At 42.3% G+C, this 16,828-nt stretch overlaps 1 protein-coding gene across 1 annotated transcript in view; it reads left to right on the plus strand.

Annotated features, from left to right (window-relative positions):
• The window catches only part of TRIO (trio Rho guanine nucleotide exchange factor), a 5,137,669-nt gene that overhangs the window by 1,927,124 nt on the left and 3,193,717 nt on the right, over positions 1-16,828 (plus strand). Inside the window, exon 21 of the mRNA XM_044065600.1 lies at positions 1,139-1,261. Within this exon, the coding sequence (XP_043921535.1) occupies positions 1,139-1,261 (123 nt within the window). The remainder of the gene's footprint in view (positions 1-1,138; positions 1,262-16,828) is intronic.

Genomic DNA, 16,828 nt, shown 5'->3' on the forward strand with positions numbered 1-16,828 from the left:
CAGAATATATGTGTGTTAATGAGAGGGGAGGATAGAGGAATGTTGAGGATGCAAGGAGTAGAGGTGGCGAAGGTGGATGAGTTTAAATACTTGGGGTCAGTAGTTCAGAGTAACGGTGAGTGTGGAAGAGAGGTGAAGTAGAGTACAGGCAGGATGGAGTCGGTGGAGAAGAGTGTCAGGAGTTATTTTTGACAAGCGAATACCTGTAAGAGTGAAAGGGAAGGTTTGCAAGAGGGTAGTGAGACCAGCTATGTTATATGGGTTGGAGACAGTGGCATTCACAAAAAGGCAGGAGTTTGAGCTGGATGTGGCAGAGTTAAAGATGTTAAGATTTGCACTGGGTGTGACTAGGCTGGACAGGATTAGGAATAAGGAAGGTTTGGAGACAAAGCCAGAGAGAGGCAAGATTACGTTGGTTTGGACATGTGCTGAGGAGAGATGCAGAGTATATTGGGAAAAAGATGCTAAGGATGAAGCTACCAGGTAACAGGAAAAGAGGAAGGCCTAAGATAAGGTTTATGGATGTGGTGAGAGAGGACATGCAGGTGGTTGGTGTAACAGAGCAAGATGCAGAGGACAAGAAGAAATGGAAACAGGTGATCTGCTGTGGCAACCCCTAACGGGAACAGCTGAAAGAAGATGATGATATATATATATATATATATATATATATATATATATATATATATATATATATATATATATTTTTTTTTTTAATAGCTTGTGTAGATGAATAAAACTATAGAGCACTCCTTGGTGGGCTAATTTCTCTATTTTTATAAGTAAATGGACTGCAATGTTTTCTTTGTCACTCTATATTGAGTTCTAACAACTGACTCTTGTCAGTGAAAGGGGCCGTGATCAAGAATGCCTGAAAAGTCGAGAGTGTGTTTTTCTAGTGATTCGTTTCAGTGAAGACCTTCTTACACATGCTTAGTTTTGAGGCCATATTATGTGCCTTCAGGAAAGTAATGAAGTGAAGCTGGTAGATGCCCAGATATGTTTAGTAGAATGTTCGTAATACCAGTTACTCCTAGTCCTTCAAGACCTTCAAGGGTAACATTTTCCTGGTAGGAATTTCTCATTTTGCAGCTTTTATTTTAGATGTGAACAGTAATTCTTTCATTACTTACTCTAGGCACTAGAATGGATCCATGACGCAGGAGAATTTTATTTGTCTACTCACACTTCCACTGGTTCCAGTATACATCACACACAAGAGCTTTTAAAGGAGCATGAAGAATTCCAAATAACTGCAAAGGTAAAATTTTGGTTGTCATGGTTTTTGATCTGCTTATGTTGCCATATTTATTAGCATTGAATATTACTGCATGTAGGAATTGAGTTGATAATTAAACTTTTATTAAATTATCACTTAAGACAAAGGAAATGTATATTAACAGAAGAGAAAACTTAGATGTCCTTCAAGAATGCAACTGCAGTCATAACATATGGGTTGTCCTGCCTCAGGCAGCCCTCGGTCGGCCGGATTCCAAAGTCTGGGTCCGACATCTGCTGATGTCGCATTTCTCTCCGACGTCAGAGCGGCTGGAGTATATAAGCATCAGCTGATGCCATCTTCTCCAGTTTTTCTTGCCACGCGGTGCCTGAAGCAGAAGCAGTTCGCAAGTGCCGGTCGGTCAGCTCCTGTATTCTTTCTAAACCGAAGACATCAAAAAAGCTAAATACCCCGTTGGGGACCTTTTCTTGCCTCAGCCGATGTCAGAATTAACTGAAAAAGTAAATAATTGTTTGTCTTGTGGTAAACAAATACCTCGTAAGGATTTCCATTCTTACTGCCTCCCTTGCCTTGGCCCAGACCACGACGTCTCGGTGTGTGCCGCCTGTACTCGCTTCAATAAGCGCACTCTCAGGCGCCGGGCGGAGTTCGCTGAAGACTTTTTTGGCGAAAAGTTTGCTTACATTATGCAGTCAGAACAACCGGCTACACATATTTCTAAAAAACGGAAAGACCGGGGCCGACCTCCTCTGCCCGCGACTTCATCCGACTCCATGCCAAAACTTACCGCGAGTGCCCCGGTTCCCTCTGAGGCAGTTATTCCACCGCTCGGAACCGAAGACACTGCACTACCAATACCTCCGACACCGGAGGCCACACCGACGCCAATTATTGATTTTCCTCCGGATACTGTAACCGAGGAAATGCCCGAGACCATTGCTGTGGATAAGGTTACCCCTGCACGTGGGGCTGCCAGGCCTCCCATGTCTATGTCTATCAAGGCCTACACACGTGCTAAGGCAGCAAGCCAGGCCAAGCCTGCAAGCCAGGCCAAGCATCACTCGGCTAAAACCTTGCCTCAGACTAACCCTGAAGCTCAAATTATGTCCTTGGCCGCAGATCTAATTTCTATGATCAGAGGCTCCCAGGCCCATCCTGAGAGAGGATCCCAGCCTCCTCCTGATAAGAGGCCCAGGGTTGAACCACCTGACCCCCTTTCTTCAGATGAAGATTCTGGGGACTCTGTGCTTTCCGAATCCCAGGAACCCCCTTTTTCAGACTTTCGAGGATTTGGATGCTGAGGACTCCATTCCTTCGGCCTCTCCTCCTGAGGATATTTCTTTTGGGGAAGTTCTGCATTCCATGAGGGAGCACTTCCAGTGGCAAGGTCAGGAATTTTCTGATTCCAGGAAGCGCCTTCGAACTTTCCTTAAAAAGCCACAACACAGACCCTTACCTATTCCTCCTGTGCTTGATGTGTTGGATGACCTTTACTCTGACTCCAGTGCTACCCCTGATTCTCTGCCCCCGGCTCCTGTCAAGCCTGACAGAAACTATAGGGTCCCTGAAACCCATTCTCATTTCTTTAGGGCCCATGCTGTAGACTTAGAAACTATTTCCCAGGGGCCTAAGGGGGTTTCTGCTACCACTTCCAAAAATCCTTTGCCTTCCGACAGAGAGGCAAGGTCCTTAGAGAGATGGGGGAAGAAGGTTTACACCTCTACTACCTTGACCATGAGAGCTCTCAATTGTCTGCTTCATATGTTTCAATATCAGGATTCCCTGTTGAATGATTTTCAGAAAAAATTAGCCTCTCCTGACCCTTTAGATAGGAAGTCTTTGCAGGAGGCTGTCCATAACTCTCAGCAGGTTAGTAATCATTTTCTGCAGTGTGGATATGATGCATTGGAAGTTTCATGTAGGGCAGCTATGACAGGAGCGGTCATTCGTAGACATGCTCCCTTGGAAAAGAACAAACTTTTTGGTGATAATGCTAAAGATGTGTTAAAGACCATTGAAGTAAAAGCCAAGTCAGTTCAGACAGTCAAAGATTTTCTCCAGGTACAGCCCCCCAGGTTCAGCAGGAACTGGCCTTCTAAAAAATGGTCATTCCCAAATCCTGAAAATTTTCTAAGGGGCAAGAATAGGCGTGCCCGTGGCAGAGGGCAATATAGAGGATCCTACAGGGGACGCCAATGGCAACCGACAAACCAAAGAGGTGACACACGGGTTTCCCCTGTCACTCAGGGACAATCTCAATGACTTGACTCTAACTTCTCAGACCAAGGAGCAAAAACAAGCCCGTTTGGGAGGAAAGTTATCTCTGTTCTCAGAAAATTGGCACAAACTGATAAAAGACAAATGGATATTGAACATTATAGATCATGGTTACAGGTTCTATTTTCATACTTTACCAAGAAAACAAGGCATGCCAAATCTTCAACAAAATCAAAAGGCAGAGGCTATCAAGCAAATTTCTCTGCTGGCTCAGATCAAACAAAAAAGTGCCTCAACAAGAAGGTCAGGGGTTTTACTCAAGACTGTTCCTTGTTCCAAGAATACAAAATCAATGGAGACCGATACTGGACTTGTCCGCTTTAAACACTTTTCTCATAGTACCAAAGTTCAAAATGCTGACCTTACAGCAGCTCCTTCCCATGCTGGGCAAGGGGTCTTGGCTGATTACTCTGGACCTCAAGGAGGCATACCTGCATGTCCCTATCAGACACAGCTGCAGAAGATACCTCAGATTTCTTGCAGGGCCAGAGCATTATCAATTCTCAGCATTGCCTTTTGGCTTATCTACTGCGCCCAGAGTATTCACGAAATGCCTGGCATCAGTAATTGCTCATTGCAGACTCCAGGGGATTCAAATCTACCCCTACCTGGACGATTGCCTCATACAAGCGGACAACGAACTAACCTTGACAAAAAACTTGAATTATGTCATACACTTGCTACAGGCTTTGAGATACACAGTCAACTTTCAAAAGTCAAGACTTCTACCATCCCAGCAAATAACTTTCTTAGGAGCCAAACTAGACACAGCCTCTCAAATGGCCTACTTGACAGAAGACAAGCAAGAGCAGTTAACTCATTACTTCAAAAGTTTAGCAAAACTCTCCCAGATGACTGCAAGGAGATTCATACAGGCCCTGGGGTTTATGACATCTTGCATTCTCCTGGTCCCACTAGCAAGACTACACATGAGAAAACTGCAATGGTATCTAAAGAGCTTATGGTCTCAGCACAACAACCACCTAGAAGCAATTATCCCACTCATTCCATGTCTTCAAAAGGAATTTCTATGGTGGGCTTCAGCAAGTCAGTCAAATACAGGCATGCCGTTCAAAAAACCTCAGACAACACAGACCATTACCACAGACGCCTCAGACCATGGATGGGGGGCGCACATGGAAGGCAGATGTATTCAAGGACAATGGAATCCAAAGGAAGAACATCTGCATATCAACCAAAAAGAAATGCTGGCAGTAATGCATGACATCGAGGCCTTTGGACATCAACTTCATCAAGGCCACCTTCTAATAAGGACAGACAACACCTCTGTGATGTGGTACATAAACAAGCAGGGAGGTACTCACTCTTACCCCCTTTGCAGGCTAACAATGAATCTTTGGGGAAAAATCACTGAGTCTGAACATACAGCTACAGTCCCAATTTGTTCCAGGCAGAGACAATGTTCTGGCGGACAGTCTAAGCAGGAATTTCCTAGACCCACACGAATGGAGGTTACATCCAGACATCTTTGCACAACTACCCTCGGCATGGGGCAGGCCAGACGTAGACCTATTTGCCTCCCAATTCAATCATCAGCTACAAAGGTTCTGCTCAAGGACAAATCATCCACAAGCATGGAAGATAGATGCTCTCTCATTCAACTGGAGCTCCCTAGTCATCTATGCATTTCCACCAATGCCACTGATGACCACAGTGTTACTAAAGATCAAAGCAGAGCAGCCAAAGGGAATCCTAATAGCTCCGAGCTGGCCGAGACAACACTGGTACCCACTACTACGGAGCATATGTCACAACAAACCGTGGGCCCTTCCCAAATGGCCTCAGCTGTTGACTCAACACAACTTCAGGACAGCTCATCCCAACCTCCAGACTCTACAGCTAACAGCTTGGAAGATCACATAAATAACCTCAACTTATCTCTCTCCAAGGAGGTTCAGCGTATACTAACAGAAGCCCGCAGACCATCCACCAGAAGGGCTTACTCAGCCAAATGGAAGCGTTTCAGCATTTGGAATACCAACAAGGGTCAAGATGCATCAGTACTGAGCATTCCACTCATTCTGGAGTACTTGGCAGAATTGCTAAATAAGGGACTTTCGTACTCTTCTATAAAATACATGCTTCAGCTATCTCAGCTAGATACAACACTGACCCACCTGTGTTCTCACATTCTTTGCTAAGGCAATTTCTTAGAGGGATCAAGAATATAAAACCTCCAAGAAAGGCACCAGTACCAGCTTGGGATCTCAATTTTGTGTTAGAAAAATTGACTCTACCTCCCTTCGAGCCAGCAGCTTCAGCGGATTTACAATTTCTGTCCTGGAAGACAGCTTTCCTGCTGGCCATCACCTCAGCTATAAGGGTTTCAGAATTACAGGCACTAATGGCAATACCACCCTTCATAATCTTCCACCGAGACAGGGTCTCCTTAAGAACCAATCCCTCCTTTCTGCCAAAAGTGGTATCTAGGGTCTCTCTAAATCAGGCAATTCACCTGCCTCCGATCAGCTATTTGTAGCTTACGCTCCTGGAGTACAGGGAAAAGCAATTTCCAAACAGACAATTTCAAAATGGATTGGGCATTGCATCAGATATTGTTATTCCTTCCATGGAAAGAGTGTGCCAGCCAATATCAGACCACACTCTACCAGAGCTACAGCCACCTCCACAGCCTTCTTAAGAGGGGTGCCTACAAAGGATATTCTAGAAGCTGCTACATGGAGCTCCATGCATACATTTTCCAAACACTACAACCGCCCTTCATTTTCAAGATCCAGAGCAGGCTTTGCTTCGGCAGTCCTGCAGGGATTGCTAGCTACACCATCCTTTTCTTAGAGCATACCACCTCCCCCAGCTAAGTTATGGTATTCAACCCATATGTTATGACTGCAGTTGCTTTCTTGAAGGACATAGTACAGTTTTGTACCTACCATAAATGTAGATGTCCGATAGATATGCAACTGCAGTCGGGTTTCCCCTCCCTCCTTCCCCTCTATGCCTTGGGTCCACTCCTCTCCCTGTTATTCTTAGCTGGGGATATCTGTTATGGTGTATCTGTTTATTGCTTACTTATTTGTCTGGAAACCTATTTTTGTTTTACAAATTTGATTTTAGCCTTCCTTGGAGGGCACCTGGCATCTGGGGCAAGAAACACTGAAGAAGATGGCGTCGGCTGATGCTTATATACTCCAGCCGCTCTGACGTCGGAGAGAAATGCGACATCAGCCGACGTCGGACCCAGACTTTGGAATCCGGCCGACCGAGGGCTGCCTGAGGCAGGACAACCCATATGTTATGACTGCAGTTGCATATCTATCGGACATCTACATTTATGGTAGGTACAAAACTGTACTTTTTATTCCTTTTACATACATTATATGTTGCATATCTTTTCTTACTTTAAAACTATCAGTTCAACTTTACATAATTTGCTAGATTCCTGCCTTCCCTTAAACCTTACTCCCCCTCTTGAACATTATTCTGGATGTGTTGTTCCCACAGTTTCCATTTATTTCAGTGTACTTTACTTGTTCCCTTTTTGAAATATCCCTCTTCCAGTTCTTTTTCTTCTTTTATAATCATCAGTACTTTGACTGTAGTTGGCTTAGACTTTGATTTCCATTTTCTTGTAATTGCTATTTTTGGAGACAGCACAATTAGAGTTAACGTACTGTGTCTAGGCAATGCAGATCCCGTGTCCCTGCTCAAAACAATCATTTCCTTAGTTACTGCCTTTTGCTCACCCAGTATTACTGACAGAATGTTTTATAAGGAATTTTTAAAGTCTTCCAACTCATTATGTTCACAGTTAAAACTTTCTTCCTCATAACATCTCCTTCCTTATGTCTATTAAACTGGCTACCTTAGTCTAGATATTCGGCTGTAATAAAACAGGGGAAGATTTTCTTTTATTTTTACATGATCAGTGTACTTTTTATATCTCTTTCAACAACCCACGATCACATAATTTTAACTTGCTTCTTTTCAGTCTTAATCAGGCCAAAAAAAAAGTTAAGGGGGACTAACAACCATGCAGTTTGCTTATATCTTCCTGGGTCAAAGGGTCTTATATCTGTGATTCTCAACTTGAAGCCAATGATTCTGATGTCTCTTAGTAACAAGGTCTGTGTTTTTGCCAAGTGTATATCATTCCAAGCCAAAGTTGTAGTGATTCTTTCCAGATCAGATAACAGTGCCAAAGCATCCTACTTACTGTAACAGTTGTGGAAATGGCAAGGAAATATCCCCTAACATAATCGTTGATTAAGACATACGTGCCTCTAAGTTTGAGTCTAGGGATTCCCTGCCCCTTAAAGGTTTATTAACTTGCAGTCATCTTTCCGTTGTACTAGACCAGTGGCTTGGAGTTGAGGATATCTATGTTATGTAATTTGCTGCCTTGTGTTTGTATCTCTTCTGCTCCAAATCAGCCTCTCATGATTAGTTAAGGCTGTCTGTGGACCTTCTGTTTATGATGAGTTGACAGCCCCCACCATCAGTGTTAACACTGGATGTCCTTCTATTCCCATGTTGCAGTATTCTTAGTGTGGGATTCTTCACCTTGGGCAGTCCGAATATCGGCTTCTAAACAAAAGCTTAAGCTTGGTTGCTGAAGGTGTGTGGAACGTCACATGTAGGGCCGTAAACCAGGGACCTTGTATGCGACGTCTGCATGCACTGACCTCAGAACTTTTCAGCCACAATCGAATGTCAGATCGATTGCATCACTCCTCTACTGTCAAGATGTCTAAAGCTAAGTACCCTGTTGGGGATTTCATTTTTTGCTTGAGCTTAGTTTGCTATCCCTCCCTTTTTAGCCAGTGTCTACTAAGAGGGGTAAATGCCAATGTGGGCATCAGATTCCCCATAAATACTCACACGACAGTTGCGTTTTTTGCGTAGGCCGAGAACACAACCATACCTCTTGCCCAGTTTGCCAATCCTTCATCCCAAAGACACTCCGAAGGTGTTTGGCTGCCCTTAATCTTTGCTTAGAAAACCAGAGGGTATAGAAATTAATGCTTAGGACAGATCCTGAGTCAGCCGCCCAGGCCAAGCTTCCACACAAAAAGGCCAAGTTGTCACGACCTACTAGTTCTGTCCCTCCACTATCGGATGCCCTGCTAGCTTTCTATTTAGGATTTGAGGACGTTTGTTATTGTCATCCTCTACTTCAACTACCCTCGAGGAAGATGCTTCTGAAGTAACAGCTAGCACATCCACAAAGGTAGCTCAGAGGTCTATTGCCTTACGGCAGCCACCATTCCTATTCTGTCTTTAGCCAGGATGCATATGAGAAAAGTACAGTGGTATTTGAAGAATGTGTGGTCCCAACATAACCACCCTGTAGTATTTCCGATCCCATTCTTACCTTGCCTCAAAGCAGAATTAAGATGGTGGATACAAATTCAAATGAACCCAGGCGTTCCGCTCCACCCCAAACCCCCCACACACACACACAACAGCTCAATACATGTTTACAGACTCATCAGGCCTGGGCTGGGGGCTACCATGAAGGGTCTCAAGGTGCAGGAGAACTGGCACCCTACCCTCCGGGGAAAAAACATATCAATGTGTGAGGGAGATGATGTGAGGAAGATGACAGCAGTCCTTTTGTCCCTGAAAGCCTTTCTCCCAATCCTGTAACCAGGTCCCCTTCAAGTCTTCACAGACAATACCACAGTCATGTGGTACCTCAGCAAACGAGGAGGGATCAAGTCCTATCTCCTATGCACGAAAGCAATACAGATTTGGGACCTAGCCTCCAAAAACAACTTAACTGCAGGCAACCTACATCCCATCCCAGGACAACCAACAAGCATATGTTCTCAACAGGATCATCCTCTCTACATCACGGGTGGATGTTGAAGACGGAAGTTTTTCTAGAATTTGTCCACCAGTAGAGCACTCCTCAAGTAGATTTTTTTTGCCTCCCTCCAGAACAGACAATTGAAAAAATTCTGTACATAGGACCACTCCCCACTAGCCTGGAGAGGGAAATCTTCAAAAAATTTCATGAAAGGGATGGTTTCTGTATGCATTTCCCCCTTTCCCTCTTTCATTCCAAAGGTTCTCCTGAAGATCAGAAAAGACAAACCTTGCTGGTGAGTCCCTACTGGCCAAGGCAGTATTGGTTTCCCCTACTACTATCTATCACAGAGGGCAATCACCACAAGTTAACCCACAAGGTGGACCTACTCACACAGTAGAAGGGAACATTCATTCATCCTCACCTACAGATGTTATGCCTAACACTATGGGTAATAAACTTTTAATTCCCTTCAGACACCAGTACTCTGAGTATGTGCTTTCAGTCCTGATGGAGGCCAGAAAACCTACTACAAGGAGATCCTGCATTTCAAAATGGCAAAGATTTTCCAAATGGTTTCTCAAAAGACATAGGGATCCCTTTCTAGCAGATATTCCTTAAGTCCAAAACTTGTGTGTGAACTTATCAAGGCTGGCCTTTCATACTCCTCAGTGAAAGTCCACCTGTCTGCAATCTCTGCCTGTTAGCCCTCGACCCCCCTCTACTATCCAGGCTAGATGTTAAATTGTTCTTGAAAGAGGTCTTACATACCAGACCACCAAGAAAATCAGTCCCACCACCTTGGGACTTAAACTTTATGCTAGAAAAACTCACACTGGCTCCAATTAAGCCAGCCAGCTCTGGAACACTCCAAATGTGCAAATGGAAAACTGTTGTACTGGTGGCCCTTACCTCTGCTTGAGGGGGGTCACAGTTACAAGTTCTCATGGCCTGCCTACCCTACACTATATTCCACAAGGGCAGGGTGACCCTGCGCACCAATCCTTCTTTCATGCCCAAGGTGGTCAAAGAACTGTCTGTAAACCAGTCCATTCACCTGCCCACCTTCTTCCCCTCTCCCACCATACCTGTCAACCTGGAAACATCAAAAATCTGGACAAAGGCCCATGAAAAATAGGTACAAATCTGTATGCTGATTAACAAAAAAATTGCATACATAATTATGTAACCCCCACCCACTCTAATGGGATTGTGGGATACCAACTTTCAAACACAAACTGAAGAACAGACCACCAAACCATGGACCCACAGCCCAGACCCTGTAGTAAATGGTGACCATTTTTTTTAAATGTTTAGCAATGATGTTCACTAGGAAGGGAGAAAATGATCAACCTTAGGATTTTGTTTTTGGTGACTTGCAGTATGTGGATTTGATGGCAAAAGTAGGGCATTTAATGGTAGGCAATATTGTAATCTTAGTGAAAAAAATGTTCTAGTTTACCAGGACCTCCAAAAGTCATTCTCCATGGCCTTCTGATCAGTGGCATAGCTAGAGTTTGTGCCGTCCAGGGCTGTCTGAGTTTTCCACCCTTCCCCCCCTGTCACAATCATGGTAGAATGGGGCCACCCCCATACAAAGCTCTTCCCCCTGCAGCTATTCCAATGTCCCATTACTTGGCTATTTGCCCCATTTACCATAAACACTGTAATGTGCATACTGCTTTATTTCTACAATGATTATCTGGAATACATTTAAAACTTATTTTACATTTTATAACACAAATAATGATAGACTTCTGCTAAACAAAGCAATTACAGTCTCATTGAGAACAGACTTAGCAATTCCCATTAAGGCTCCTCTGCCCTTAAAAGGCATTCACTGAAACAACATTTAAATCCATATTCAAAGAAAATTCATCTGGAGGATAAAGATTGCCTTTGGGTTGTTTTCAAATCATAGGCCCCTTGCACACGAAACACACATTTTCTTTGATGCACCTTCCCCTTTGTATTAAATTAAATTCCTTGTGAAATACAGCACACGTGTTAGAGCAAGTTTGAAATTTATTGTTTTTAACATTTTTCCAGTAAGCAATGAAACAAAATGCATGAACCAATAATGACCAAACTGCTCAATTCGGAATGTTTCCATCATAAAAGTCTATAAAAACTTGTACAATCCACCAATATCAGTAAATATGCACAATCTCTGCAGAAGTCAGTCATCTAAATAATTCCACATTAAAGAGATCTGTAACTACTGAAGAGATTGCTGGTAGCAAATAACTTTATATTTCATTGTTTCATCTACAAATAAAGTGCTTGTTGCTCTTGAGGGATAAATTGGGTGTTAAATTAAAAAATGATAAGCGACTGATATTGCAATAGGGAATGGATGGCAAACTGATAACAGGTCCATAGTTACTAGGTATCTCGCCAAAGAGGACATTCTCATGACTGCAGCATCCACTCCCTTTAAAAGTACAACACAGTACGGTATCAGCAATCCATCTGCATACTCTGGGAGTAGAACCCACAGCCTTCTGCATCAAAAGCAAGCAATTCTACCCGTTGTGCTACTAACACAAACAGACTTCACATAAGCAGCACTAAACATCTCTCTCCCTGAGGAACTATGCAGCACAACTTAAGAAATCTGGAAAAAGGCAAAATTTAGTGATGGGGGTACAGACACAGGCCCAAAACCAAGGACACATTTTAAACATTGTTTGTACAATCTTAGAAAAAGTTGCTACTTGCTAGAATAAAATGTTTTGTGTTACCATGTGTTTCCTGAAAGATAGCCATTTGTGTCTGTATTATAACATTGAAGCTTTAGTTAATCGAATAACTAATCTCGATCTTGTAATATTGACAGCTAAAATTGTCGAACGGCTGATTCAGCCAAGGGAAACACTTCCCTTGGCCGAATTAAAAAAAAAAAAAAAACTTTACATCCAAAATCAAGTCTAGGGGCTTCACCCCCCACACACCCCGATATGGGTGGCTATGCCCCCCACACCCCCCTACCTAAATACACCAACTCTGAGATCGCTCCAAATTGGAGAAATGGGCATACTCCACATAACGGCCACGGGTAGTGTTTCCCTGAGATAAATTGGCCGTTCGACAATTTATTGTTTCGATATTACAATTTTGAGTTTTACTTCGATAAAGTAAAGCTTCGATCTTGTAATATAGAACAAGCTATTTAAGTTTCAATCTATCATCATTATTTAGTGAATTCAGTTCTTTTAAGAGGGACAGGGCAAAGAGCTGGTATGGGTAGCGAATATAGGCTCCTTCCTGCTCTCTCTATTTAAGGTACAGGGTTTGAGCCTGACTAACTGTAACCAGCCAGTATGCTTAACTGGGGCATTTTACGCACACGCACACACACACGCGCACACATGCACACACATCTTAACAGCAGATACCTTCCATAAACTGAAATCACACAAATGACAGATAATGCCACATAAATGAGCAGGTTAGCAGCAGATAAAAGTAAAACTTGCATCAGATATCGCACAATAAATAATGGAACTTAGTAGATTGCAGCAGATACCTTCCATAAACTGAAATCGCCACATAAACGACCAGATAACCTTCCAGCTTAGAGACAAGCAAGCAGCATATACCTTCCAGATCAACTCTTACCCAAACAAAAGATAATTTAAATGGGCCATCATAACGACTGGACTTAGCAGCACACTCCACTAATTTTTATCTGTTTCCTCTGCCCATCTTTTTACAGTCAGCTTTTTTTTTGCATTCCATTAACTTTTCAAACGATATTCTGCTGTGTTCTTAACCAATTAGTTTTGCACAGCAGAATTACTGTTCACGACTATGATATTTTGTATGCTAGTCAGTAAAACTTGCAGCAGATACCTTCCAGCTCAACACTTACCCAACCAACAGATAATTTAAACGGGCCATCTATGCACAATAACAAATGGACTTAGCAGCAGATAAACTTGCAGTAGGTCAGCACTGCAGATAAATTACTGCACACTTGCTCAACAGATAATTTAAAGCTATTAATAAATAAATGGGCCCAACAACGGTTAATGCCACAGACAAAAATCGAGCAGATACCTTCCAGCCTCCAGCAGATAAAACTGCACACTTACCTAACCAACAGATAATTTAACGAACAGATAAAACCTGCAGTGCACACTTGCCCAGCTCATAAAATAAAGAAATAAATGAGCAGATAAACTGAAACAGGCCTGAATGCACAACAGCGAATGTACTTACAAAATAAATGAATTGCTTTTTCTTACTTGGAGACTGGCACATGATGTGTTGGGCCGACTCTGTAAAATTTAAGCACATCTGCATGATTTACCACCATTGCTGTTTATATTCCCTAGCTCCCTTCTGTCCAACAGTCAGTAGCTGATGTCATCACACAGGCTGGTGATTACATCGGGCATAAATTTGAAGTGGTAAACTTAAAACTGGTAATACAAAAAAAAAAAAAAAAGACCGGAAATTCAGAAATTAATGGTGCCACGTGAAAATTCGTGGCACCCCAATATTTTGGCCTCAAAACTACTAAGTACTGAGGAGTTCTGTAAGGTTGAGAGGTACGTCTCCCACTAATCACAGTGAGAGGATACTTCATTCCCTGGACGTGCACAGGCAGCTGAGGCTTTATTTAAACAAAACAAAATCCATCAGAAAATCCAGCCAACTATTTGTATCCTTCCACCCCAGAGCCCTGGGCAAGTTAGTCTACAAACAAACCATTTCTTGCTGGATTAGAAAAACTGTCTACTTGTGCTTCTCTTCTATAGCAAGGACATACTTCAGGGGGTTAGAGCTCACTCTATAAGGATCGTAGCATCTTCCAAAGCCGCCTTCAAATGCCTGGACACAGCCTGTAATTCTGCCACCTAGTCCTCTGTACACATCTTCACCAGATAATACAACTTGGACCACAACTCTAGAGCCAGAGCAGGGTTTGCTAGGGCAATCCTACAAGACTTTCTGGAATCGGCTACCTCTGCCTCCACCCGTCCTTCCTAAGCTGTGGCACTCTCCCACACTAAGAATACTCCAACATTGGAATAGAAGGGCACAGAATAGTTGTGTAAAATCTTACCATAACTTTAGATGTCCTTCCCTTCCATATTGCAGTATTACTTCCCCCCACCTATCCCCCTTCATTCCTATTGGCCTGTCTTGAGTGCACCCTGGAGCACCACGTAGACTACTGTCAGACTAACCACCAAAATGGCACTTCACACTTCTTGTGGACATAGTTTGGCTCATACTAGTTGACTGTTTGACGGGGCAATTAAGTTCTGAGGTCTGTGTGTGTAGACGTCACCTTTAAGGTCCTTGGTTTATGGCCCTACGTGTGACATCCCACGCACCTACAGCAACCAGGCTTAAGCAATAAGAACACTGACTGCAACATGGAAGAGGACATCTATGGTTATGCTAAGATTTTACGCAACTATTCTTTCTAAGTGATTGTCACTGTTGATGTGATGCCTTGACCCCATGTGCAAAATGTGGAGGACAAAAAATCTAATAGATGGATTGATGGACAAGCATATCTTGACCACCTTTTTATGTTAGGAATCCTTTTTATGTAAAAGGGAAAAAAAAATAGCTTCTCCATAGAAGGGTTTTAATTCATTAGATACTGTTGAGGGACTGGTCCCAGCTATTTTACTCCTAAATTATGACATAGGCATGGGGGTCTTCCTTAGAAGTCATGTCATTTGTGGAGCACTTCAGATGACAATCAAGGAAGACCTGAGATTGCTAAAAAATGTTCATAGATCTCGTGGGACTTGAAACATATAAATCTGTAGCATTCCAAGAAGTCTTGTGTGATGTCTTTTAATGTAGTATCACTGGAGCTAGACTCCCAACCCCTTACTGTATAGATGCCTGACAATTCTTAAAAGGTGCAGGACCCTTCTAACTTCATGTGTAAAATGCATGTTGCCAAGACAAATACAGGGTTCATGAAGACTACTAAGGCAGCTAAAAATGGTTTCAGGCAGTAATACTCTTATCAGTGAACAGGAGAGTAGGCTGTTGGACTGGTTTGGAAAATTAGTTTACACAGCAGCAGTAGCAGTTCTGGCTTTCAGAGCAATAAACTTTCAGGCCGACATGATAAATTTTCAGGCTAATCTTCTGACAACTCCTTAGTTTGTGTGTCATTTCAAATGACGCTTTGAAGACTATAGGCTTAGACCATACCCAGATGGCTTTGCAGCATTGACTGATTTTAGAAACTTTCACAGAATGACAGAAATATGGAAATATGTATTTCGGGAATATACATGCATTCTTAAAAATGTTTTGGGAAAAATGTTTCAACTAAGATTATTTTCAGTTTTTATGTAGGGCTGGAAGTTCCGAAGCATAATATATTTTTTAAGATTAATGCTGTTTTTTGCCAAAAAAGCAGTAATGAGAAAATTGATATCGGAGACAAAAAATTTAGATGGTGCGTTGAGCACTGCAAAAGAAATTTAATTTACAGGAGGTGCGATCGTTAAACAAGGGAGGAAGTGAAGTGCATAACAAGACACATCTTGGATAAATACATACAAAACAGGGGTCAAGAAGACAAGTAATGGGGTAGGGGCTGATGGCTACTGAAAATATGAAGTCATGATGTAAAAACTAATATTGAGGTTTTATGGAAAATGTACAACACGTGAAAATAACTATGGCTAGTGTTCTTAGTTTATTAGTGTGTGTGAAATGTTCTTGAATGTTTTTGTTACTGCTTGTGCAAAATCATAGCAGCAGACAACACTGTTCAGTATTGTCTCTACCAGAAATACAATAGAATAAGTAAACCACACAAAATGAGTGGGTGCCGTCATATATCACCAGGTGAAATTTAACCATGTATCACATTATTAAAAAAACACGTCAAAAACTAGGTATATTAAACAGAGGAAAAACCTTCCTCACTGATAAAGCCACAAGATGTATAGCCTCTACTTTTACTGCCCTCTCTCCTCTATGATTGCCCCAATCTTCACTAAACTTAGTCTCACATCTACCCAAACTTGAGCAGTAGCCAAATTTACACTAAACTATAACAATAGAACAGACCACTTCCTAAGCCCTCAGAGAATTAAACGTTAGAACTACTTCTTCACTTAACTGTTTCTTAGATAACTGCAATACACAGACTTCTCTATAAGCCAGAAAAATTGCACTGCACTTAACTTTATACAACACTTCTCCCCAGTAGAATTTAACACTCTAGTGAAAAATCAGTAATCACGGTAACAAAATTTTCTAATGCTGCAGGTGACACTGTATGTTCAGATAGTGTAGCTAAACTTAGACTGTATCGCACTACCACTGAAATTATTTCAGAATGCAAACTCATTTAAAACACGACTAAAACTTCACCTATCAAGTCAATGCATCTGCTGTTGTACATCTCAAGGATAAATGCCAATCTTATCTTAATCTTCCAAATAGTCAGACCTTTTCTCTTCATTCAGAATCCTTTACCCCACAAACTGTCTTCACTGGTAGCAGTACCTGAATAGTTTTACTAT

Source organism: Protopterus annectens, chromosome 3.part0, assembly GCF_019279795.1.
Source record: "Protopterus annectens isolate FY-2018-M chromosome 3.part0, PAN1.0, whole genome shotgun sequence".
Lineage (NCBI taxonomy): Eukaryota > Metazoa > Chordata > Ceratodontiformes > Protopteridae > Protopterus > Protopterus annectens.